This window comes from Myotis yumanensis, unplaced genomic scaffold (genome assembly GCF_028538775.1).
Source record: "Myotis yumanensis isolate MYYU_CA2020_CCGP unplaced genomic scaffold, mMyoYum1.0.hap1 SCAF_2, whole genome shotgun sequence".
Lineage (NCBI taxonomy): Eukaryota > Metazoa > Chordata > Mammalia > Chiroptera > Vespertilionidae > Myotis > Myotis yumanensis.
In genome coordinates, this window is record NW_027223753.1 from 85,898,038 (window position 1) to 85,921,676 (window position 23,639).

The following is a 23,639-nucleotide window of genomic DNA, read 5'->3' on the forward strand; positions in this document are numbered from 1 at the left end:
GGAGGGGCGGGAATCGTGACAGTAGGAAAAGAGGGTGAACCTTAAATAGAAGTATGCGTGTAAGAGTGTGCAGTTGTGTGCGTGCGTTGGGCTCTCTGCGGTGGAGGGAGACCAAGCCGAGAAGCCAGAAGTGAACCTCTTCACCTACTGAAAACTCTTTCATCTGGGATCCGACGCTGAAGCAGCCCTGAGGGTTGCAGACTCGGATCCGCGAGGCCCGGGACTGCCTTGAATCTCGGGGGCCGGCGGGAAGGGCAGGAGGGGGATCTGTCCCCACCGCGGGCATCCAGGTGCGCGGGACCTATCCAGACTGGCCCTATTTTCGGGTCTTGAACTCCTCCTCCCACCCATCTCCGGGTGGAGACTCCCGGCAACAAAGTTTCGAGGGGGAGGAGAGCCATGGGAAGACTGTGTAGATGCCCCCAGTGCTTGAGTGTGAAAACAGCCTCTCACACTTGCTGCGCGCCTAGTGCACCCTGGCAGGCCGTCTGCCTCGGTTCCCAGATCAGAGACTGACCGGGAAAGCGGGTTGGGGCTGTTGGGAAAAGCTGGAGTTGATGACGAGATTGCCGTGGCTATAAATCCATCACTTCCCAGTTCAGCTCCGCCAGGCGCAGGGACTGGGGCTGGCGGAGTGAATTCCTGGGCTAGCGCGCATGCGTCGGCAGGTAGCAACCCAGCTCTTTATGACCAGGTGAGATGTTGGTGAGCAGGTAAAAAAAGGAGGATTTGCCTAAGCGATTCCAGGGAGCGGGCCCAGTCGAGCCCTACAGCCCATGCCCGGCGGGGACCCGTCGCCAGGAGCGCCGAGACGCGATGTCCATACTTGCCAAAATGGGGGACTGGCAGGTACGGGGGTTTGCCGGGGCTGGGGCCGAGGTGGGAGGGGGGTGGGACAGGGGAGGGTGCCGGGAGGGGGAGGAGGAGAGGAAGAGCCTTGGCCCAGGGCAGGAGAGTCGTAGGTGAGGCGCGCCCGGTTGCGCTCCGAAGAGCTCCTAGGAGAGAGAGAGGACAGGAGGACGCGCCGGCGGCGGCCGAGGCGCCGGGGGCTACGCGCTGCCCGCGGGCTGGGCGCTGGGGAAGGTCCGGCACGCTCCCACGGTGGCCCCCGGGGGAGGGGTCACTTGTAGTTAGTAATGCAGCCACCTCCCCACCCCCCTCAGTAGAAACGGGGCTGGATGACTAATTCAGGAGGAGGGAGGGTGCAGGGCGGGGGTTGTGGTGCGCCATGAGGAGGCTTCCCTGCTCGCTACGCCTTCGATCTTGTCCCAGACCCCAGGGCTGCGCGTGAAGAGGGGTCCTGGTGCACCTGTCTCTCCGTGTGTCTCCATGTTGTGGGGACCTAGGGGATGTAGCGAAGGGAAAGGGATCCAGGTGGAAGAAGGGTCGCGGGGCGAGCGTGTTCTTTGGGGAAATACTTCAAAGAGTTTGCGCTAAGTTTAGCTTCTCACTCAGTCCGCTTCCTGAAGCCAGTTTTCGCTTCTTGGGCTCCTGATGGGGAGACTGGATGCGGGTATGTGTGAATGGTGGGCGATGAGGCAGAAGATCTAAAATTTTCCGAAATCAACGCCTCCGGCGCCGCAAGGCCAGCTAGGCTCCGGGTCCTGCCCGCCCCGAGCCACGACCTGAGCCACGACCTGACCCGGCGTCCGGAGCATTCGTCCAGAGTTGTCCTGACTTCCAGGCGTGTTCCCTGTGGGAACCAGGGCGGCTCTGGCCAGATTGGTGAGGGCAGCAGCCTCTCTGCTGTCTCCGATTTCATAATGGGAACCCCAGGGCCCTTTTTTTCTGCCCCTGCAAAGCAAGGCCTGGTTAGGGCGAGGCTCCATGTGCCTAAAAGTTTGCGGGTCCATTGGAACCAAACGCCCTGATCGTCCCAAAGAAAAGGCGAGGCCTACTCCTTGCGGGTCGAGTTCTTTCACTTGTTTCACATTTGGGCCAATAAAAGTTCAGAGAAGTCTTGTCTTCACTACATTCATTGGAGTTTGGGGAAAGGAAGTCATCTCTCAATACTAATTTATTTCCGTACACTTTAAAAAAAAAAAAAACCAACCGTGAGCTCGTATACCTCTCCCCACCAGGTAAATCTCACTAAATAAAATGTCATCCCCAAAGTTAGACTAACTTTGTGGTTTAGAGATGCAAATCTCACACCAAATACAAATCCTGGGGTAGCACACCTTTCTTTCCCTTGTGCCTGTGGGCCTCAGGGCTCTTCTTCACTCTCTTCTCTGGGGGGTGAAGATTAGGGAAGTTCTTTGGCAGAGGTGTTTAGGTTTCCTCCTCAAGTCGGAAAAACTTTGTTGCAGAATTCTGAATTCCTGGTGGCGAGAAGGCGCTGGGAGTGAAGGCTGGGCCTGGGTCTAGGCCTCCAGTAGGCCCAGCCGAGGTCCGGAAGCAGTAAGCTTACAGCCTGAAGGGGATAGGAGCGAGCCCAGGGCCTGGCTCCAGCGGGCTCGCTGTTTGGCAAGCGGTGGGAAGCCTGGATCTTGAGTGCCGCGCTGAGGATTTGGGGTCGGGAGGAGTGGGATGCTCGGAGGTTGTCCTGTTGGGCTGCTGGGTCCTACCGGGTAGTGACAAAGGGAGAAAATAGAGTCATTCTGGCCTCTCGCTGTCTCTTTGTTTCTCTCCGTATCTCTGTCTCTCACACAGATACTTGCTCTTAGTTTCTCCACGGCCCCAAATCTGGCCTGGACCCCCTAACCCTAGGCCTGGCGCTGCCGCCCTGGGGTGCCGGCTAGGCGGGACCATTGACATGCAAACAAGCGACTTGTGGTGGTAATGGCGCCCACTCTCAGGCCCCTCCGCCGGCTCCAGGGGTGACGGGGTGCTTGCCCCGGCCTTTCTTTGGTGCCCAGAACTCTGGCGGAGGCTCTGAGCCCGCGGGCTCCAATCTGCACCTCAAAGGCGCCCTCGGCGGGAATACAACAACAGTTTAGCAGCTCTAGCTGGTGCGGAGCCGGAGGTCGGCGGGGTGCGGAGCAGCGAGAGGGGCTGGTTGAAAAGATGAAGGGCCTCTGCCTTCCCCAGGCCGCAAACTGAAAGAAAGAAAGCGAAACAAGAGTTCCTCTAAACACGCGGTAGTGCAGTGTAGGGGTGGAAAATCCATGCTCCCAGGCCTGGGGTTTGGCCTACAGATCACGCTCTGCGTCTGCTGCCCCGGCTGGGAAGGTGTCAGTCCTGCCAGCGGCCCATCTCCCCACTTAAAGTGAACCCCGGGGCAGCCCCAGAGGGCGAGTGTGCCCGCAGAGAGCTGACCCTTTCCTGAGTAAGGTGCCTGGGGAGCCCCAAGCTGGGCTCAGCCCAGAGACTATGCTGGTCTTCTGGGGGGGGGGGGGGGGGGCAGGGGAGCGCCCAGAGGTGGGGAGGGAGTCTCTCCGGGTCTAAATCTCCCCTCTAGCTCTAGTCTTCTTTCTAACTTTTTGGGGGCCTCTGGCCTACTCTGCCTGGCTTGGGAAATTTGCTGCGTCTCCCGGAGGGAGAATTGCCCTTCCGCAAGGCTTGTGGGGAGGGGTCCCCTCTCCTCCGCCCTCTTCCACCTGTTAGAGAAAGCTCCGATTTTCAACAGCCTCTACCCTGCTTTGAGGACACTGTGGAAATCCGGGAGGCTTAGGGGTTGTCAAGAAACAGGGCCAGAGGGAATCTGAGGTCGCTAGTCGAGCAGCTCTGAAGTGAGACGTACTGTTGTTGGGAAGTTTTCGATATTCAAGTGGGAGAAAGACAGAAACTTTTTTGTGGAGGCCTATTAACAAGCTCAGCCAGAGAAACGGACTACTCTGTCTTTTGAGTATCAGTCTTTGTTTTTTCTTTCCTCTTTAAAAATTTTGCTAAAACTGAAGAAAAAATACAGCCCTGCGGTGAGCAGGCCCCTGTGTAGAGGGGGAGAGCCTAGACCGGCCAACCTGGCCGAGGGAATGGCTGGCCGGTCTTCGGTTCCGGGGCAGCCGGGCACTGCGCCCCAGCAAGCCCGGCCGCGTGGGCAACATCACCAAATCATGAAGGAACTCTCCCTGCTTTAATTAAAAAGCGGAATCTTGGGAAAACTGGAGCAGATGAGCACAGCGAAGAATTGGTTCCCAGCGACTTATTTTGATGCATGCAAGTGCACACATGTCAGTATTCCGGCTCAACTCCAGAAGCGACTGGAGCCTCCCTAGGAGTTCCGTGTCCTTGTCCACAGCCCGCCCAGGAAACCCTCAGTCCAAACACCACGTTGAGTTATCACCCGGCCCTGGCTTCATACAAACGGGAGGAAAATCATTTAACTCCTGGAGCTGTCAAGTAACCTCTTCAGGGTACAATTTTTATTTTACACGCGGCAATTAAAGAATCGCAAACCCCAGCCGAGCGACGGAGGCCGTTTGGCAAAACCTCCAACCTGGGGGTGAAGCACAAAGCCAATAAAACTCCCAGCGCTCTGCGGCCCGAGGTGGTGGCTGCCCCGGCGGAGGCGATCTTTTCTTGGGCAAAAATCCTGGCGTGACTTCGCTGATCTTGGTGTGGTGGCTATGTTTAATTGCGAAAAGGATAATTTCTAATAAAATGGGAGGGGGCCGGAAGGACAGCGCCGTTATTAGCAGCAGAGGTGGGGGAGCGGCGCTGAGAGCCTGGCCTCTGCGCCGGGCTGCTCCCTCTAGGAGGGGACGGAGTGGGGGATTGGGGAGGACTGGGGGTGGGGGGACGGGCAGGGGCGCGAGGCGGGGCTCTGGAGATCTCCAGGGCTCACTGGCGGGGCGTGCGCTCCGGGAGCAAGTTGGCGGCTCCAAGAGGCCTTTATACCTGGTTCGGAGGCAGATAGTCGAGCTGGCGAGCAATTGGATTATTGTTGATATGCTAATGAGGCGATTAGGCTGTGGGTAAAGAGCTGGAAAAGGGAAAAGTTTCTACCATTAGAGGGAGATCTCCGAGCGCACACGGGAGCTCTTTCCCTTCTCGCCTCCTCCTCCTCACCCTCCTCCTCCTCGACCTCCTCCTCCCCCTTTCTGCCCTCCTCCTCCTCTTCTCCCTCCTCCTCCTCCTCCGCTCACCGTCACAGCCGGCACTTTGCGCTTACCCCGCGAGTAGCTGCACTTGGGTGCGAGGCAGAGAGGGGGCCAATCAGTTCACGCCGATCCATGAAAATGCTTTGGAAACTGACGGATAATATCAAGTACGAGGACTGCGAGGTAAGCGCGGCGCCGGCTCAGTTATCCTCTCGGCCTCAGGATCCCAGCTTTCCCCTCCGCACCTCCTCTCCTCGCAGCCCGCGGAGAAGTGCGGGTGGACAAACTTCGCCCAGCGCCGCGCAGCGCCGCGCCCGCCTCTCCGATTCGCCCGAAGGATGCCGGGGAGAGGTCGGACAGCGAGCCAGCGGGCGCTCCCCTTTTCATGTCGCCCCTCCTAAACCTGTGCCCCACTTTCCCCCCTTTTCTGAGCAACATTGCCTGTGCCCGAGACGAGGGAGAGGAGAGACCAGCATGGGTTTTGGAAGCGATTGCTGGCCACAGGGCACGCGCCCGTGCACTCCGCGTGCCTCTCTAGCGAGGTTCTGGGAGCCCAAGTCACCAGGAAGAGACAGGAAAGAGAAAATCCTTTACCTTCTTTAACTTCCTCTCTGGTCCTTAATGTTTGTTTGCTTGTTTATTTACTGGCTTATTTATTCCTCCCCCATCCTTTTTTTAAAAAAGGCTCATTTCTCTGTGGAGAGGGGGCCGCGCACTTCGCTGTAAGCTGGGCTGCATCCCCTTTCAGCGGGTTCAGGGTGAGATCGCTCCTCTCCCCACCGCCGCGGGCCCGCTCCAGGTGCTCTCGCTGCTCAGGAAGTTCCGCGCCGCTTCTCTCTCTGAACACTTGGTTGGCGCCTCCACGGGGTGGGGGTGGGGGGCGGCGCGGCTCGGAGTTTCCCGGCTCCCGGGTCACCACGCCTCTGCCCCGGCGGCCGCTCGGCAGTCGGCGGCGTCACCGTGGGAATCCTGGCGGGGCTACACTCGACCTCCGGTGCGAGGAGCCAGCGGGGCCGATGGAGCCGTTAAAAAACCCAGGGTCCCGGGAGCTCGGGTTCTTGGAGCCGGGGAAGCCCCGGCACTACCGGTCTGCCCGCGGGAGGCGCTGAGACCCGGCCAGGCGGCCGCCGCTCCTGCCGCCCGTACCGCCCGGGCCGGGAGGAGTCGATGAGTCACGAGAGGGGGAGGGGGCCGAGGCCGGAGATTACCTAAATAAAGAGGTGGCGGTCCCGGCTCTTGCTCTTTCCCCCCTTTCCTTTCTTTCTCGTTGGCATCTGGAGCTGGCAGCGCCAGGCAGGGAGGTCTGCGAGGGCGCAGCGGCAGGGGGCCTGTCTGCCCCGAAATCGGAACCTGGGTTTCTGTGAACGTGGTGCCGCCCGTCTCCCTTCCCCTCCTATTCGTAGACGATTTTAAATCTCGCTCCTTTCCCGGGCCCTTTCTCTTCGCTCTCCCCACCCCCATGGGGCACGGGGTGACATCCCTCGGAGACGGGTGCTGCTCCGGGGCTCCTGTTGTGCGCGGCGCGGGGTGCAGACACCCCACGTCTCAGACCAGCCGCTTTGTTTTCAGAGCGGGGGTGCCCTCGGCGAGCGAATCGGGGTGAAACTCAGTCCTTAAGTCTTAGGGGGATTGTCCCGGCCGGGCTGTGGCCGGAGGCTCGGGCGCTCACTTTCTCCGAGGCCCAAGCCCAGCTCCCGGCGCTGCAAGCTGGGTCGGCGGCGTCCGGGCCTCCGCGCGGCGCTGGGCGCCTGTGGGACCTGGGAGGGGGGCGAGGAACTGGCACCCCCAGAGAGAGACCCTGTGGGGGCGCGTGTGCATGTGTGGGTGAGGCGAAAAAGAGGGGGGAAATGATGAGAAACGAGACGGGGAAGAAAACAGAGTGAAGGCTGTTTCAACAACTTTGGCCGCGGCGGGCGAGTGCCGGAGCAGGGATTTCGGGTTTCCGAGCCGGCTCGGGGCTGTCTAATTATGTCGGGGCTCTGCAGGGACACGCAGGAGGCGAGGTGCCGCTTGTTCTGACAACCCGGCGGGCAGGCTGGCAGCGGCGGCCGCCTAGCCGCTCAGGGAGAGAACGAGCCGTGTCATCCCGGGGGGGCAGGGAGGGGGGGCGTCGGGCGGGAGTGGCCCAGCCAGTTGGACGGGTTTGAGCCGGGAGTCCGCGCCAGCGGCGTCCAGGCTGGGCAGCCTCGCGTCTCTGCGCGCCCGGGGCCGCGTCCCGGCTCCCCTCCCCGAACCCCTGCCCTGGAGAGCCGAGGGCGGGGCGGCAGAGCGCACAGCCCCGGGTGTTCGAGGGAGGCTCCAGCGGCAGCCGAGGCGAGGGTCAGTCCCGGGTGGGGCCCGGGACATGGAGGAGCGGCGAGGCGGCGCGCGGCCGAATCCCGAGTCCCAGGCCCGGCTGCTGAGCGGAGGAGCTCGCGGCCGGAGAGGGCAGGGAGGCGCCTCCGGTGCCGAGAGCCGGTGGAACACCCGGACACGGTCCCCGGTAGCTCCAGCCGGCGACACGCGGCCCCCACGCTCTCCCGAGGTCTGCTCCAGCCTTTTAGGTCCGATTGTCCTCACTCGCTTCCTTTCCCCCCCTCCCCCTTCCCCGCGGCCTCCCCCTCCCCGCGCTCCGACTCAGCCCCCTCCCCCTCCTCCCCCCCTCCCTCCCGCTTTTCCTCCCTTCCTCCAGCCGGGCTCTCCCTCCTTTCCTCCCTCCCCTCTTCCCACTCCGGGCTCCTCTCCCTCGCCCACACTTTCTTTCTCACACACGCACGCAGACACATCCTCCCTCTCTGCACTCTCTCCCTCTGTCTCCCTCTCTCCCTCTTTCTCTTTCACTTTTGCATGCCCTGCAACCTTTTAAAATGTGGCCCCTTCCCTGTGATTCGCCAGACGCTGCGCCGCTGCCCCCCGCGCGCTCGCCCGCTCCCTCTCTCGCCCGCTTTTTGTCTCTCGCGCTCCCGCTCCCCGCCTCCGATTTGCTACACTGAGGCTCCCGTCAATGGACTGCATTGAGCGCCGGCTCCAGCGCGAGTTGCCTCTCCGCTTCACGCTCGATTTCCAGGCATTCTTCCCTTATTAAGTATTCGTGTAACATTAATAGTCATGAATATCTGCTATTAGGAGGCTCCAGGAACGCTGCCCAGCGCGGTTATTAGAAGCTCAAGCGGAGCCGCCACTAAGAAAAGAGGGGAGACACGGATTAAGGAACACGCGCGCACGCATACACACACAGACACACACTTTTTCTTTTGGGGGGGCTTTTCGTTTTCTAAGGAACTTTGAATCACAACCGATCCCGGCAAGATAGAGACCGAGGGGTTCGACCTGCCGAAGGCGCCGCTCGAATCGGTGGTTCAAGTTCGGATGGACCAGAGCGGGGCTCCGGCGCTAGCGGGAGCGGCGGCGCGGTGACCGGAGTCGAGGGTGGCGCCGGACTCCCGGCGCCTTTTGTGTGGGGCGTCCGCGGGCTGCGGGGCAGCCGGGCTCTCCAGGCTTGCTTGTTTTTTTCCACCCTGACTCGGTACCCCAGACTCTTCGCAGATGTTAGTTCACAGTTTTTCAGCTATGGTGAGTCCCACCCCCCACCCCCACCCCCGTTTCCTTCGGAATTCTAGGCTGGAAACCTTGTGCGGTGGAGCTGCGCGAGACCTCGGGTTTCGCCACCAGGTTTCCAGCGGGGCGCCCCTTTCATCTGCATTTCCCTCTTTGCTCTTTTCCATCCTCAACTCCCCTGTCCCTGCTCCACATCTCCCGGCGCGCAGACCTACCTCGCCGCTACTCCCCGAGGCGTGTTTCTCGCCATGTTCATCTTTATTTCCTTGCGTCTTCACTTGTTCCTGAGATGTGCTCAACGTTTGATGCTAAATCCGTTTGCACCCAAAAAAACGTAGCCCCATGTGCCCCTTACCCTAGGGGCCCGGGGCTGCACCTCCGAGGGTTCGCATTCCCCGGAATCAACTCTGTTCACTTGTTTTGCAAGCGAATTTCAATAGAGGAACAGAAAGTCAGGCGTTTCTTCTGCCTTTTGCGGCTGGGGGGGAAGGGGTGGGGGCCCCCGCCCCGGGGTGCCCCTCTCATTAAACCCAAGAGGGCTGCGTCTATTTTAAACCTGGACTAGACGTCCCCATCCATATGGTAAATCGACGCCGGGGAGAAAGGGGCTTTTAACGGAGGGAACGGAAAAAGCAGAGTCTCCCCCCAACCCCAACCTGCAGTTAAAACCTTCTTTAAGCCGGTCATTCAAACGTGCTTCGTTATAGCCCCACTACGAAATGTTTCTATTTCAATAGTCATGAAATGCTAATAGTCTGAATGGGTATGATTTTTCCCTCCAAATAAATGGAACGAGGTGAACAACGCAGTTCAAATGGTGTGTGTGTGTGTGTGTGTGTGTGTGTGTGTGTGTGTGTGTGGCGCTTCTGCTGTTTAATATTTAGCAGGAATTTTAATTTTGCTGAAGGGAGGTTTCTCGCCGCAGCTTATGGTGCTCCATTCTGGGAGGCCCTTTTCTGTTCCGCCCGAACGTGGAAAGAAATAGCTGAGGAGAGTCTCTTACGCCCCATACTTGCCCAGTCTCATTCCCCGCGTTTTTGGAAGGGCCCGTTTCACCTCTGGGGTATTTTCCAAAAGGAGCACCTGGGAGCTCGCTTCTGCGGCCTGTCGCCGGGCAGGGGCGCTTTCCCACGCGGCCCTGCGGAGTGGGTTCAGCCTGGACAGCCGGAGCCCGACGCCTGACTGCTTGTTCTTCGCTTTCCTCTCGCTCTCTTCCAGGACCGTCACGACGGCACCAGCAACGGGACGGCGCGGTTGCCCCAGCTGGGCACTGTAGGTCAATCTCCCTACACGAGCGCCCCGCCGCTGTCCCACACCCCCAATGCCGACTTCCAGCCCCCCTACTTCCCCCCGCCCTACCAGCCTATCTACTCCCAGTCGCAAGATCCTTACTCCCACGTCAACGACCCCTACAGCCTGAACCCCCTGCACGCCCAGCCGCAGCCGCAGCACCCGGGCTGGCCCGGCCAGAGGCAGAGCCAGGAGGCTGGGCTCCTGCACACGCACCGGGGGCTGCCCCACCAGCTGTCTGGCCTGGATCCTCGCAGGGACTACCGACGGCACGAGGACCTCCTGCACGGCCCGCACGGGCTGGGCTCCGGACTCGGAGACCTCCCGATCCACTCCTTACCTCACGCCATCGAGGACGTCCCGGTAAGAGGCCGCGCGGACGGCGCGAGAGGGAGTGCAGCCCGTCCCCCCTCCCAGAGAAGATGCCGGGGACGCACAGCCGGTGGGCCCGGGTTTTCTTCAGTGTGTTCACTTTTTCAAAATCTCATTTTATTTTTTTGGGCGGGCGCTTTCAGGACTCACATAGACAACCGAATTTAAAAAATTAAAAATAAGTTGAGTTCTGCCCCTAGAACAATGGTTCCTGGAAATCCTCCAGACAATGCCAGCATTACCATTTCCACCGACGCAAATAAATCAGATGAATGTCACAATATCTCCCCCTCGCCAAGACAGTAAACTGTTTCGATTGGGAGAGGATCTAATTCCACCTCTGAGTCTGGCGCTGGGATTTCCCCCTGTCCTGAAAAAGATGTTAAAATTCAACCGAAAGAGCTCATTAAATGCTCTGGCAACTCAAAAGAAAGTGTAAAAGACAAACTGAAAAATTAATTTTACCGGATTTCACAAGCATTAGTGATATCTGAAAGTTATGTGTATCCCCTACCCTGATTAAGGAAGAGTTAAGTAGCAAATCTGAGCAGAGGGACATTAAAATGCAGCCTTCTTCTCTTCCTAGGGGTGCTAAGTGCTGACCTCATAAATCATTAGCTGGGTTCCAAACGCCTATCAGAACCTGCTACACCCCATGTTAAATTAAATGTTCTGAAACTATTGAGCAACATTACTTGTTTTAATTCAGTTATCAATAAATGTAGTTTAAAATGATCTCTTAATAAGCATGATATTAGCACATTTACTCTTTACAATGTAAACCAGCTATTGATAATTTGAAAATACTTTCTGAAATTAAATTTAAACCAGCATCTCTGCTTCAATTCTACATATTTATGGTTTCCTCACAACCTTCCTGAAATGGAATTAGAACAAGCCAATAATTTTATTAAAGCTGTAAAGGCTCTATTAATGCTGCTTTTCTTTGGAGAGGAAATGTATCTGGATGTGATTTTTGCTGAAATGCTATTTCAAATTACTGCATCAAATATTGCAGCAATATGTCCGTTGACAGTTTAATGATTACTGCATTAGATTGCAAAGAAAATGGTCAGATGAACTTACCTGCTTGCTTGGTGAATTTAAAACTGGAAGTTACATAGGAAAATAGAAAATTTATTACATCTCTCATTTAGCTCAGTTAATCACTGAAATTTGTTGGTTATGTTTAGCAGCCTTGCATGGAAAGCAGAAAAGTAGGAACTTGATCCAATGTGGGGTTTAGTAAGCATTGTGTGTGTGTGTGTGTGTGTCTGTGTGAGTGTGTTGTATGTGTATGTGTGTTCGAACATGTATTTAGAGGCTGATACTAAACTGTGCAGTTCTTGGGAAGGAAAATGAGAGGAGCAATAGTTGAGAAAAGCGCAATTAAAAAACAAGCCTGGAAGTTGTGATCATTTTACTTCTTCCCAAAGATTCTCTGAATCCTTTTCCTAGCCTGGTCTTTGGAAATATTTGAATTGCAAAATAATGTTGCAAGCTTTTGAGAGGACTGTGGATTAGAATTGCTCTACTTTGCAAAAATTCGAAAGTGGTTGGTGTGAATTCTTAACACCTGTATAGTCCCTCTTTGTGGTGAAATTGGTCAGTAGGAGAAATTAACCTAAAGATCAAATGAAAACAAGGAAACCCAGTTGCTGCTCTCCCCCTCCCTTCCCCACCTTTTAAGAAAAAAATTCTTTCAAAGGAATTTGGGTCAGGAAAAGGGTTGTTTTCAATTTTCCCATTGCTGCAACAGTTAACCTTTAATAAGAATGACTGCTAAATATTTAAGAAAATCAAATCGATGGTGAAAATTATTTAATCATTAATATCTCAGTGGGGTTTTAAACTTAACAGTCTTCCCTGTATGGACAAGGTCTAGAAATAACAAATAAAAGTATTATGCCACACTACATTTACTTTATGAGTTTAGGGTGCATGCATAAAGGGATCATATTTCCCCATATAGTTAAAACACAAGAACTGCAGCAGTACTCATTTCTGAACATTTCTCAATTTAATTATACTTAAATCCAGAAGCACTTTAGGCAAGTTACAAATGAGAGCATTGAGTATAATAAAACCTGTAATAAAGCAATGTAGTACCATCCACCCGGAATCATTGCGATCAGGCACAATTAACAGGAGCATAAATCCAAGACAGAATGGAAAATGTTTGAATCAGTATTATTGTTGGACAAAGACTAGAGAAGGAAGTAATAGTTTTTTAAATGGTAATGCCTGTGTTTGGTAACGATTGCGAAATCTTCTATCTCAGCAGCCCTGGTGCTAATTTGTAAACACAGCCAGACATTATATTGCCTGTCAGTTTCTGCATTAGAAAACATGATTTCATTTTACTTTCTAATCACGTTTTGACTCTGGCACACACATACACCCATCCATCCGCAAAAAAAGAAACCCCCACCCCAACAAATCTGCTGTTGGACAACAGAAACAACCTCAAACGTTTTTGTGTTTGTTTTTAAAAATCATTTATGTTCCTCTCTGATATCCAATTTAGGCAGTAGTCCTTTTTTCAAAAAGATCACACAAATTATTATTTTCCCATAAGTGAAGATGTGTATCTGCATTTGCTGTTTATCACACTACCTAAAGCATTTCCAGCACACCCCTGTCCTGCCTGTCATTTCTATTGTGTTTCCCTGGCTTTTGCTGCTGAGCCCTTGAATCACTAAAAGTCCGAAGCCACTGAGGCGCCAAAGTAATGCTAGGTGCATTTTAAAAGGTTGAGCTGATTGTGGAAAAGATTAGGTGCTCCAGAACTCAATTTTAATTTCTAAAGAAAGTTTTATTCCCAACCCCCACTTCTTTCAAACTCAAATTATTTTCTGGAGGAGGAGAAATTGGCCGTGGGTGTGCAGTGAAACCTCTTGAGTTGCAAAGCCCCAGATTCCAATAAGCCAAGATGAGATGTTTATATATAAATGTCACTCTAAGGGGGGAATTTTGATTCTACACCTTCCCCTCCCCCCATCTTGCACGGAATATTCATTTCCTTTTGTTTTGATTATACACTTACATCCATGTGTATCCTTTTGTTGCAGCATGTAGAAGACCCGGGTATTAACATCCCAGATCAAACTGTAATTAAGAAAGGTAAGCCATTTCCTTTTGCATTCCAAGCATGTCCTTACAGGCATAGTGCTATTTAAAAGAACTGGCAAGAGCTGTATTTATTTTTTTCAAATACGATTTTCCTAAAGGCTCAGAATTAGCAAACAGGCATAGAACAGCAATGCTTGAATGATCGGCTTTCAGTAGGTTAGCAATGGCAACAGGCTAGCTTTGTTCTGATTCATGATTTGATTATTTAATTTAGTTTAATGATATCTGGACAAACACATAAAATGTGTAATAGTTTAACCGATTTGGAAGTGGCATTTCAATTTTGAAATGTTTTAATAGTTTGTGTGAGTGGCCAGGAGTATTAAGAAGTGATATGCTAAAACAGTGCAAATAATTTACTATTGATATAAGGGCAGATGATAAAGAGACATAGCATTCCTTAGCAGAGTGAAAAAAAAAAAAACCTTCCATGATTTTCCACTTAATTTCTCATTAGCTCTTTAAGGGTTTTTAAACTTTGTGAATTAGGTTAACAAAAATTTGGCTTTTGGTTAAAATTAGCATCTTGAAGATGTCAGGATTGTTAGCATAATTGTTCAAAGCAAAAGTTGTTTTAAGTGTCCAGTGATTTGGATGGATCTGTAATTTGTATTGTATTTAGTGAGTAGAAATAAAGTTTACTGGATTAAATGCTATTCACAGCAGCTTTTTTGTTGTTGTTGTTGTTGTTATGGTGGCAATGTTACATTTCAGGATTCTAGGCACCACCAGAGGACGATGCTATATAAAACTGTTCTCATTTCATTTCTAACCCCAATCAGTTTGTTAGCGAGTTTAGAGTTTCATTTTTGCATCTGTGAAGTCTTTGTCACATCAAATTAGATGTGCAAGGGATAAATCTTAAGAGATGCTCTTTCCAAGTCGACATGATAATTGGCTCTTTTATTAGTAATCTCTCAAGAGTTCGTTTAACTCCTATTGTCTCTATTAGCCTCCCCAGAGCTATTAATGTCACAAGTGATCTATCCAAAACTAGAGCCCCCCCACCTCCCCATACATCTAGAATATCCCATTAAAGAGGGAGGAGTAAGGCAATGAGAATGTTTACACATTATTATATATGTCTCCATGTGGGATTTTAAAAATACAAACGCATACGGTACTTAAATGGTTACGAATGCATCTGAATCATATTGGTGTCGAGAAATGTAACGTTAGTACACTTTCTGCTGGTCTTGAAATTTTTTCCTAACTATGATGGGTCCGACAATGAAGAGCTAATGAATTTAGCTAGTGAGGTATCCTCCCTGCCTTCCCAATGAGGACGCGTGAGCAGAGGACCATTAACTATTTGCTCAACCAAAGTATTCCGTGGTGGGCCCGTGTGGCCTTCCTTCTAGTACAAAACGGGGCTTGGGATGGCTCTTCAAAACTCGAGTCGTTCTCAAAACTAAACAGGAAAGGGCCTATTTCTCCAAAGGATGGGGCACGTGTTGTGTGTGTCAACAGGCCACTTCCCAGCTTGGTGCTGCCTTAAAACTGAAAATGCTCCTTTACAGGCTGATTTGCCATCTAAACGCTGGGCTGATTTTAATGACAGGTTTATGAAGTCATTTCCCCCCAACACTCAACCCCTCATTCCACCAAACTCCAAAGGACGCGTAGTTGGCTTGCTCTTGGTTTGCAAACGTCATCCCCGCCCCTGCACCCCAAGCCCGTGCGGGAGCACCTTGTCTAGGGCCCCCCGCCCTCGGACGCTGGCGCTCAGCGGCTCACAGCTGCACCACCGTCTCCAGACAGCACCCTGACTAACAGGACAGGCCTGGCCGGCGGGCGGTGGGGGCACCTCCAGGCCGGGGGGGAGGCGCGCCGAGGAGAAGTCTTGATCCCAGGACGGAGGAGGGCAGGAGGTGGGAAAGAGCCATGCAGTTTTCAGGGCTGGAAGAAAAGGGGGGCTGCCGCGCAAGCCGGGGCGCCTGCCCTGGCCGGGAGGAGAGGCGTGCCCGGCAGCTCTTGGGCGGGATCCTCGGCTCCCACACACGGCCTCCGGTCTGTCTCCGCAGGCCCCGTGTCCCTGTCCAAGTCCAACAGCAACGCCGTCTCCGCCATCCCCATTAACAAGGACAACCTCTTCGGTGGCGTCGTGAACCCCAACGAAGTCTTCTGTTCAGTTCCGGGTCGCCTCTCGCTCCTCAGCTCCACCTCGAAGTACAAGGTCACGGTGGCGGAAGTACAGCGGCGCCTCTCACCGCCCGAGTGTCTCAACGCTTCGCTGCTGGGCGGAGTGCTGCGGAGGTGAGGCCTGCGCGGCCCGACCTCCCCGCCCGCGGCCCGGGCGGCACTGCGCCTGCGCCGGGCCGCGACGCCGACGGACCTCGCGCCGCGGCCCTCCCTTCGCGGGACAGGAAAGGGGCGGGGAGAAGGCGTGGGACGGAGTGGGTGGAGCTAGGGGCGGGGCGAGGCGCCGCGCGCCCGCCTTCTCCGCCCCTCCCCGCGTGGGGGTGGGGCCTGGCGCGCGCCCGGGTGGTGGCGGCCGCGCGCTCGCTGGGCCCTCCGGCTCCTCCCGCCCCGCCCGGCGCGCACGCGCAGCTCGCTCCGCCGTGAGCTCAGTCCCGGCTGCGGCAGCCGCGGGGCGCCGTGCCGCTGCCTTTTACCTCCTTGCTCACACCTTGTTGGCCCTGGAAAACTTCCTCTCGGGCTCCTCGCTTTTCTTTACCTCCGTGTAGGGCCTCCGACGGGTAACCCGTCGTTCCTAGAATAGAGTTTTAAGTGGAAGACAGTTGCTTTATCTTGAGTCAGCTCGCCATGCCCGCCGGTCATTACCACGTCGGACAGAAGGTGACTCCCCGTGCCCAAGGCACTTGCATTCATGGTCGCGATGTATGGCGGCCCCGATGTGTGCCAGGCAGCATGCAAGGCACGTTTAAGTGCATTAGGTGCCGTCACTACCGACGAATGCATGTTACATTCGTGGCCTCACCCCCGCGAGGTCGGAATGATTCATTTCGTAGATAAGATTTCATAAGCGGCAGCGAGGTGGAGCATCTTCCCTCAGGGCAGGTTTCTCCCTCCTGTGGGCTTCTTCCTCCTAGGGTTCCACCCAACCGAGGGTCTTGTGTTGAGCTTTCCCAGACAAATACTTTCTCCCCCCGCCCTTTTTTAAAATAAGAAAGTAGACCAAAACTTTATCCTTTTGATATTCATTTACCTACCTATGAGACTTTTGGTTCTGCTCTGATAGGTATATCCCGTACAAAGCCTATAAAACCATTCCTGGAAGGTTTTAACATCAGCTATTTTAATCTTTTCTTCCTCCTTCACAGTCACTTGGCTGTCCCTTTGTAATCTCTCACTGTCACAGATCTGAGTCCGCCCTCTGCCTTTTCCTCCCCTCCCCCCACCCCCAATATTGGAGACTGTTTACCTAGGGGAGTATAATCTAATCCACACAATTAAAGAGCACTTGAGTAGGGAATAAAATCTGAAATTAATTAATTTGCTGTTTTATTTAAACAATTTATCTTAACCACTTTCTGATTATGGAAGTCTATTTAGACATCTATTTAGAACCGCCTCCATTGTCTCAAAATCAGTGAAATTTTTAAAGGCCGATAGCAGCTTTTGACATTTCCAGTTAGGCTGGTGACATGGCATGTAAACAGTTGGTGAAATGAATTCCCCGTTGGGGCTAAAGCCAGAGCAAGAAACGTGAGAGTGATGATAACTTTGGTTACTCTGAACAACCTAACAGCAGATCTTACAAAGACAATTTAAAGACCCCACTGGGATGTATGTGATTGTAGCAACAGGGAAAATATACAGTGACCAGTTGAACTAAAAAGTACCTTACACCCTAGAGGTGAGAGCTGTTTTTGTTTGTGGTTCTTTAGAGAGTTGGGAACTCAAAACCTTCCAACCTGCCACAGTAATTGCAATAATAACTGAAGACAGACGATGCTTTACAGTTTAACAAGCATTTGTCTCCTATGATGTTTCTGTACCATTTCTCCCTAGATTTCCCTCCCTTAAATATCTCGGGGCTGTGATTCTTAATTTTAGGAAGCTGTCAAAATTACTATAATATGATGCAGAGCAACCCAATGTTTTCTAAATCCTTTTCCTATATTTTCGAAACAGGGCGAAGTCTAAAAATGGAGGAAGATCTTTAAGAGAAAAGCTGGACAAAATAGGATTAAATCTGCCAGCAGGGAGACGCAAAGCTGCCAATGTCACCCTGCTCACATCACTAGTGGAGGGTAAGCAAGCTACTTGCTAACAAGAGGGAAGTTTCTTCTGGGGAAATGGGTAGTACTTAGTGGCCAGATGTTTGGTTGTATTTTGTGTCAATTGGGCAGTTTCATTTTTTTTCCAGAGAACGAAGCAGGAAGTGAATGAAATTCTTGCATGTCAAAAAACTATTTGCATTTATTCCTATCCTCCTTTCCTCTTCCCCTCTGCCACAAAATTACACCTCCCTAGCCCAATTCTGACCTAAACAATGTGAAAATTTAAGAACTGCATATTCTCCAAGTTCCTGTCTCCCTTATAGAGCTCAGCAGTAAATCACTTAAGGTATTCTGACATCTGCATTTGAGAAATGCGTGACCATTACTTCCTGAATTAATTTGGGAATCTTTGACCTGCATCCTGATTTAAGACCATCCTGAAAGCTCAGGGTTATATACCCTTTCAGTTTTTGTTTTCCAAACATATGCTCCCTTATCTCTCCTTTAATTGTGCTTCTTTACTTGGAGGGGAAGAAAAGTGAGTGATTTTAGACTTTGAATTGTTTGGATATAAAAAGAAAAAAGAAAGATGAGCATTGCAAAAAGTTTCTCCTGGCAGTTTTAAGCACACATGCGCGCATGCATGCACACACAACACAACACACACATGCACGCTTCCAAACCCCTCAAAAACAAAAGCCAACCCTGTCCTCACTCCCCGCTCTAGATGCACCCTCACGAGGATCTTCTCAGATTCCTGCTTCCTCTAGATTCCTGTTAAGTTTTTCTGATACTAAATTGGCTTAAGTTGAGTGTGTTGGAATAAATATATAGCTCTCTTGCATTTTCCTTTGTGTTCTGCTGGAAATGCCTTATGGCTATAGGGGAAAAGGCACTTAAATTATCAGGCAGATTTCAAAACTGCCATTTATATTTACAGAAGGCATTTTATCTTATTTACATTTTCTATTTGAGGAGGTGTAATACAGTTGAATTCAACTTCTAGCTTCGTAAATAACTAAAAATGTTTAAAACGGCAAATTTGAGGAGGAACCTTATCAACCATCTGATAATGGTGTCAAAGATGACAATAATATAACTGTTAAATAATAAGCATTTGTTCAGTGCCAGAAACTATCTACAGTAGCATTATATTCATTATATTAAAAATAATACCAATACATAGAAAATGCTCTATCCATACTCCAAAAGACCTATATGCAAAAGAAAAAAAAAAAAGTAGTTATGAGTTCGGGTGTAGCGTGAGAGTATGTGTGGGTTTGGGGTTGAGTCCTGTAGCAGGGAGGCAGTTTCTGGAGAACTGTTATTGTTTGTGATCCGCTCCATTTTATGGAAACAAGCTCTGCGGAGAGGGCTTTGATGCTCTAATTGGCGCATGCGTTCTTCCGGAGCTGGAGCTAATGGCAGGAAGCCCTGCAGTAAAAACCAACTGGTTCAGGAAATTAAAACCAAAGATTCGAAAATCAACAACACAGACAGACTCAGTGGAGTGACCCTCAAATCCTCTTGGTTAATCGGTTTGGATGAACAGATAATTATATGCGATCAAGTTAAAATGTAAACCCTTAGTTGTTACCTTGCAGAAAAGCTCAAGGAGTAATTATGCATACCATTTATGAATGCGTTGATAGGTGTGAGGTTGGAATACAAGAAACATTTTAAAAGAGAAGTTGGGAAAATGTTATCAGGGTGGGGATGAGAATGGGGGTAGTGGATGAGATTTACATTTTCAAATCATCTTGGCCTTCTAGGGTAAGTGGCCATTTTTCCTGATAACTACATCCACCAGAATCTACCGAGAAGGAAATAAAATGCCTGAAATGAGAAAACGAGTATTTTGTGTTTCCTTCAACATCTGGTTTAAGAAAATAAGGGAGTTGGGAGGAAGTTTTGATCCCAACTCTACATTCTCTTGCACTCGCCTCCCTCCTCTCACCTCTTGCCAGGAGAAGCCGTCCACCTAGCCAGGGACTTTGGGTACGTGTGTGAAACCGAATTTCCTGCCAAAGCAGTAGCTGAATTTCTCAACCGACAACATTCCGATCCCAATGAGCAAGTGACAAGAAAAAACATGCTCCTGGCTACAAAGTAAGGCGCTTACCTCTTCAGGGTTTCATTGTGGAGAGAAACAAAAATCAAATTTGCTCTCACTTTTCTCTTTTCCTTTTGTGTTAGTCAGCTTTGTTGTTGTAAATATTGATAAACACAATCTGATAAATCATAATCTATTTTAAAGGGGAGATACAAGTAGAATTGTTCTGTGTATTTCCATCTTTTCTGCCTCACCTTCCCATCACAAACAATTAATGTGTGTGGGGGTGGGGTGGGGGATTGTAGGGATTCGATAGAAGTTGAGCGTGGGTTTTTGACTATGTTGTTTGAGAACGGCCAGAATCAAGTCATCAAAGGAGTAAATAGGCTTGTCTATATCGGTTTCTTTTTCTTGCCCAAGTCAGTTTTTGTCTTCTATCAATGTAAACCCTTAGTTGTTAATCCAAAGGCAAGGATTAAGTAGTGGCCTGCAAAATGTGCAAACCAGAAGTTGTCCTAGTTTCAACCCTAATCCCTATCCCATTTCTTGCTTCCTTTCTCCTGGAAAGTGACACACACACACCACAAGTTTTAGCCCACAGGCAAGATATCAAGTAGGTTTCAAAATGGCCCCAAGTTATATTCCCATGGGTGCTTGGGTTGAATAGGCTTCTCCAGGTGGTATGTGAAAAGAAAATGACTGTCTTGATATGTTTTCTGGACATTAAAAGGCTTGTTTGGAAGCCTTTAATTATCAAAGTCCATGTCACAGGAAGGCGTGGAACCAGAGGGCAGAGGCTGCGGCCTCAGGCAGCACAGTGTTTGGCCTGGGGACATCATCAGTCTTGGGGAAGGCAGCCTGCTAGTGCTCCCCCTTCTCCCTTCTCCCTACCCCCACCCTACGTCCATCCCCAAGGCCCAGCTCATCCTTGTTTCCCACATTCAGAGACAGGGCCTCCAGTGTGCAGGCCTCATCTTCCTATATTTCAACTTTTTCTCTTTCCTTAGGTTCGAAGCATGCCCATGTTCACAATTTCCCTAGAGAGTTTTATTTTATTTTGATGTATGGGGAAAGACATGGAATGGGAAACTGAAATGACCCTTTCTTCTCCAAACCACTCTGAATATCCCCAAGTAATGGGGTTTTCATGCCTTTTTTTTTTTAAGGCAGAATAATCCCAAGAAAAGTTTTGCCTTTCTGTTCACATGCAACTGATTAGAAGGTGAATGAGTGGAGACTTCATCCCACAGACTGCTGCTGAGGTCTCTCTAGAAGATCAGAGAAGAGGGTCTCTATAATATTTTCAACAGGACAGCTGATGGCCGCATGCTGTTGGCTATTGAAGAGAGACTTGTGTTTGACTCCTTGTTCCTCTTACTGTCCTTTGTTCTCTTCTCATGTGTGAAATGTTTTCCAGTGACTAGGATGTTTGGTGTGAGCAAGAGAGGAGGGGTTAGAAGTTTGGTATAGCTGAGAGGCGGCTGGGGGAGGAGGGGGAGAGAGACAGAGGCAGAGACTGAACACATTAGTGAAATATTTAAAGAAGGAGCAGCGCTGTGTTAGTGGACACCGCTGGGTCTTCCAGCACGTGGCCCCTGTAGGTCTGTCTCTAGGGCTGGGGTCTTGGGTCAGGTCAGTGTCTGCTGGATCCCGGCGGAGCTAAGTGTAGGGAGAAAGGTTATCTTTGCTGCTGGTGCTGCCCCAGAGGAGTTTCATGTCTCCCTCTCTCTCTCTGCTTCACTTGTGCTGCAGACAGATCTGCAAAGAGTTCACCGACCTGCTGGCTCAGGACCGATCTCCTCTGGGGAACTCGCGGCCCAACCCCATCCTGGAGCCCGGCATCCAGAGCTGCTTGACCCACTTCAACCTCATCTCCCACGGCTTCGGCAGCCCGGCGGTGTGCGCCGCGGTCACGGCCCTGCAGAACTATCTCACCGAGGCCCTCAAGGCCATGGACAAAATGTACCTCAGCAACAACCCCAACAGCCACACGGACAACAGCGCCAAAAGCAGTGACAAAGAGGAGAAACACAGAAAGTGAGGCTCTCCTCCCGCCCAGCCCCTCCCATGCCTCGCCAGCCCCTCCCCCAAGCGCCCACCCACTCTGTCTTCCCCGCACCAACCTCCCCCGGCAGGGGACAGCTCCGGGATCAGCAACCCCCCACTGCTGCTACTGCTGCTGCTGCCGCCGCCGCCGCCGCCGCCGCCGCCGCCGCCGCTGCCGCCTCCAGTCCTCCCATCTGGGAGTCTGGGGACTGCTCTGCACTGTCAGCGGGGCAGCCCCTGCTGACTCAGGCCCTGCCTCAACTTCCCCATCAGCATCGACCCACTGCCCTCATGTGGAGCCTAAGAACAGAACAGGCCGTGAAGCCAGCAAAGAAAAGTTCTGTCGGAGTTTGTGAACTTTTTTTTTTTAAATAAGTAAAAACCCCCACACAGCAACAATGGCAACAACAACAAAAACTTAAAACTTTTTTTTTCTAAAAAAAAGAACGCAAAAATTAAAAAAAAAATTATATGAGCTTCATGGGACTGAATCACCACCTTCTCTTACATACATCGGTTCAGATTGTAGCCATACTTTAAAAAGGCAAAAAGGATAATGACATTTTTATCAGTATTGTGAATAAACTTGAACACAAATACACGAAGTTCCATGTCATGTCTCAGTTGTAGACGTTTTTCCTCTTCAAGGTAAAGCGACCAACTTGAACTTTCTCTGGCAACACGATTCAGTTATATAAGGGAATCAGTGTTCATGTCTCTGTATATATTTATTTATGTGTAATTTAATGGGAAGTGTAAATATGGTGAGTCTGTTTTAAGCCTTTTTTTTATTTATCTGGTGATCTCGTTTACCTCTTGTTTAGTGGGTTTTGAATCTTCCCTATTAGTTCTTCATGTGGTTCATGGTACTTATTTAGAAATTCAAGGTTTGGGGGGATTCCTTTTTCCTCTGGGATTCATGAATTTAGCATGTTAAAGATGACAATGAAACAGCTGAACAAATAAAAAGCAAGTAAAGTAAAATTTTATATACAATTAGAATTACATTTAGCTTTTCATTGAACGGAAAGAAAAATTGATATTGGACCTGGGAAAGATTTTTAAACTTGAGTGGTTTCATAACCCTTCTATGTATTAGGGGGAGGGGAAAAAGTTAATTTCATTCCACCATCCTCCCTTAAAAGCATCATTTGAGCAATAAACGAGTATTGTCTTTAAACCAAGGGTTAGGGATATTTTTTCCTCTCTTTCTCTCTTTTTGTTCAGAGAACTTCAAACATGTGGGACCACCTGGCATTCTGTATTTTCACTGGCCATTTTGGAAACAGTTCTAGTTGTATTGTATTGAGTTGTGCCGGCAGTAGTTTCCATGCCTGTCAATGTATCATAGTCCTTTGTTGCCCAGATAAATAAATATTTGATACGCTTTATGTCGATTTTTTTTTATTCAGTGGCTGTCTTTACCCAGGCGTATTTTTGTTCTTGGCAGTATTTTTTATTCAGTATGGTTACAGTAATTGAGTTTAACTCTCCCTTGGCAATTGCTCCTTGCAATAAGCAGCTGAACCCATTGTTTCCCTCAAGTATAATAAAAACTTACTTTCAACTTGGAGTTCAGAGCAGGGTATCATTTAGATATTCCACTGAGTCTGTATCCAGACAAATGACACAATAAAACCCAATGTATTCTTTTGGATAAAAGATTGTTTGTACTGCTAAAGGAATGACACACTATCTTTTCCTTACTAGAAACATTAATTTTATTATTAAAAATAAAGTTTTATTTATGTTGATCCTTTAGGTTTTTATTTGTGTTTTGGAAACCAAAATATAAAATCTTCAGAACCAAACATTAAGGATGGCAAGGAAGATGGAGAATAGAAGACACCTGCCCTCCCACCCCCCACCCCCTAACTACTTTGGAGTCTGTCTCAAAAATTACTGAAGTTTAAATTGTTAGTTCATTAGCACAAAGGAACTACCACTTCAACCTTCACTTGCTAGCTCAGGCTTCTCAGAGGCTAAGACATGTAAATAAGCTAAAACTAGCTCTAGTTTTCTGGGAGGAGAAAGGAATAG

The 23,639-nt window shown here is 50.7% G+C and overlaps 1 protein-coding gene across 6 annotated transcripts; it reads left to right on the top strand.

Annotated features, from left to right (window-relative positions):
• Positions 1–627: 627 nt before the first annotated feature.
• On the top strand, positions 628–22,990 carry TFAP2A (transcription factor AP-2 alpha). Of its 6 annotated transcripts, none has more exons than XM_070405758.1 (8): positions 628–694; positions 9,738–9,791; positions 9,935–10,172; positions 13,253–13,304; positions 15,338–15,569; positions 17,412–17,530; positions 19,468–19,609; positions 21,306–22,990. In XM_070405758.1, the coding sequence occupies exons 1-8, from the start codon at positions 657–659 to the stop codon at positions 21,592–21,594; spliced, it is 1,164 nt and encodes a 387-aa protein (XP_070261859.1). In that variant the 5' UTR covers positions 628–656; the 3' UTR covers positions 21,595–22,990. The 6 variants fall into 6 exon arrangements, with proteins under 6 accessions (XP_070261859.1, XP_070261858.1, XP_070261856.1 ...); XM_070405757.1 differs by lacking the exon at positions 628–694 and adding an exon at positions 701–849 and having other exon boundaries at positions 9,738–9,795; XM_070405753.1 differs by lacking the exon at positions 628–694 and adding an exon at positions 7,277–7,525 and having other exon boundaries at positions 9,738–9,795.
• Positions 22,991–23,639: the final 649 nt, after the last annotated feature.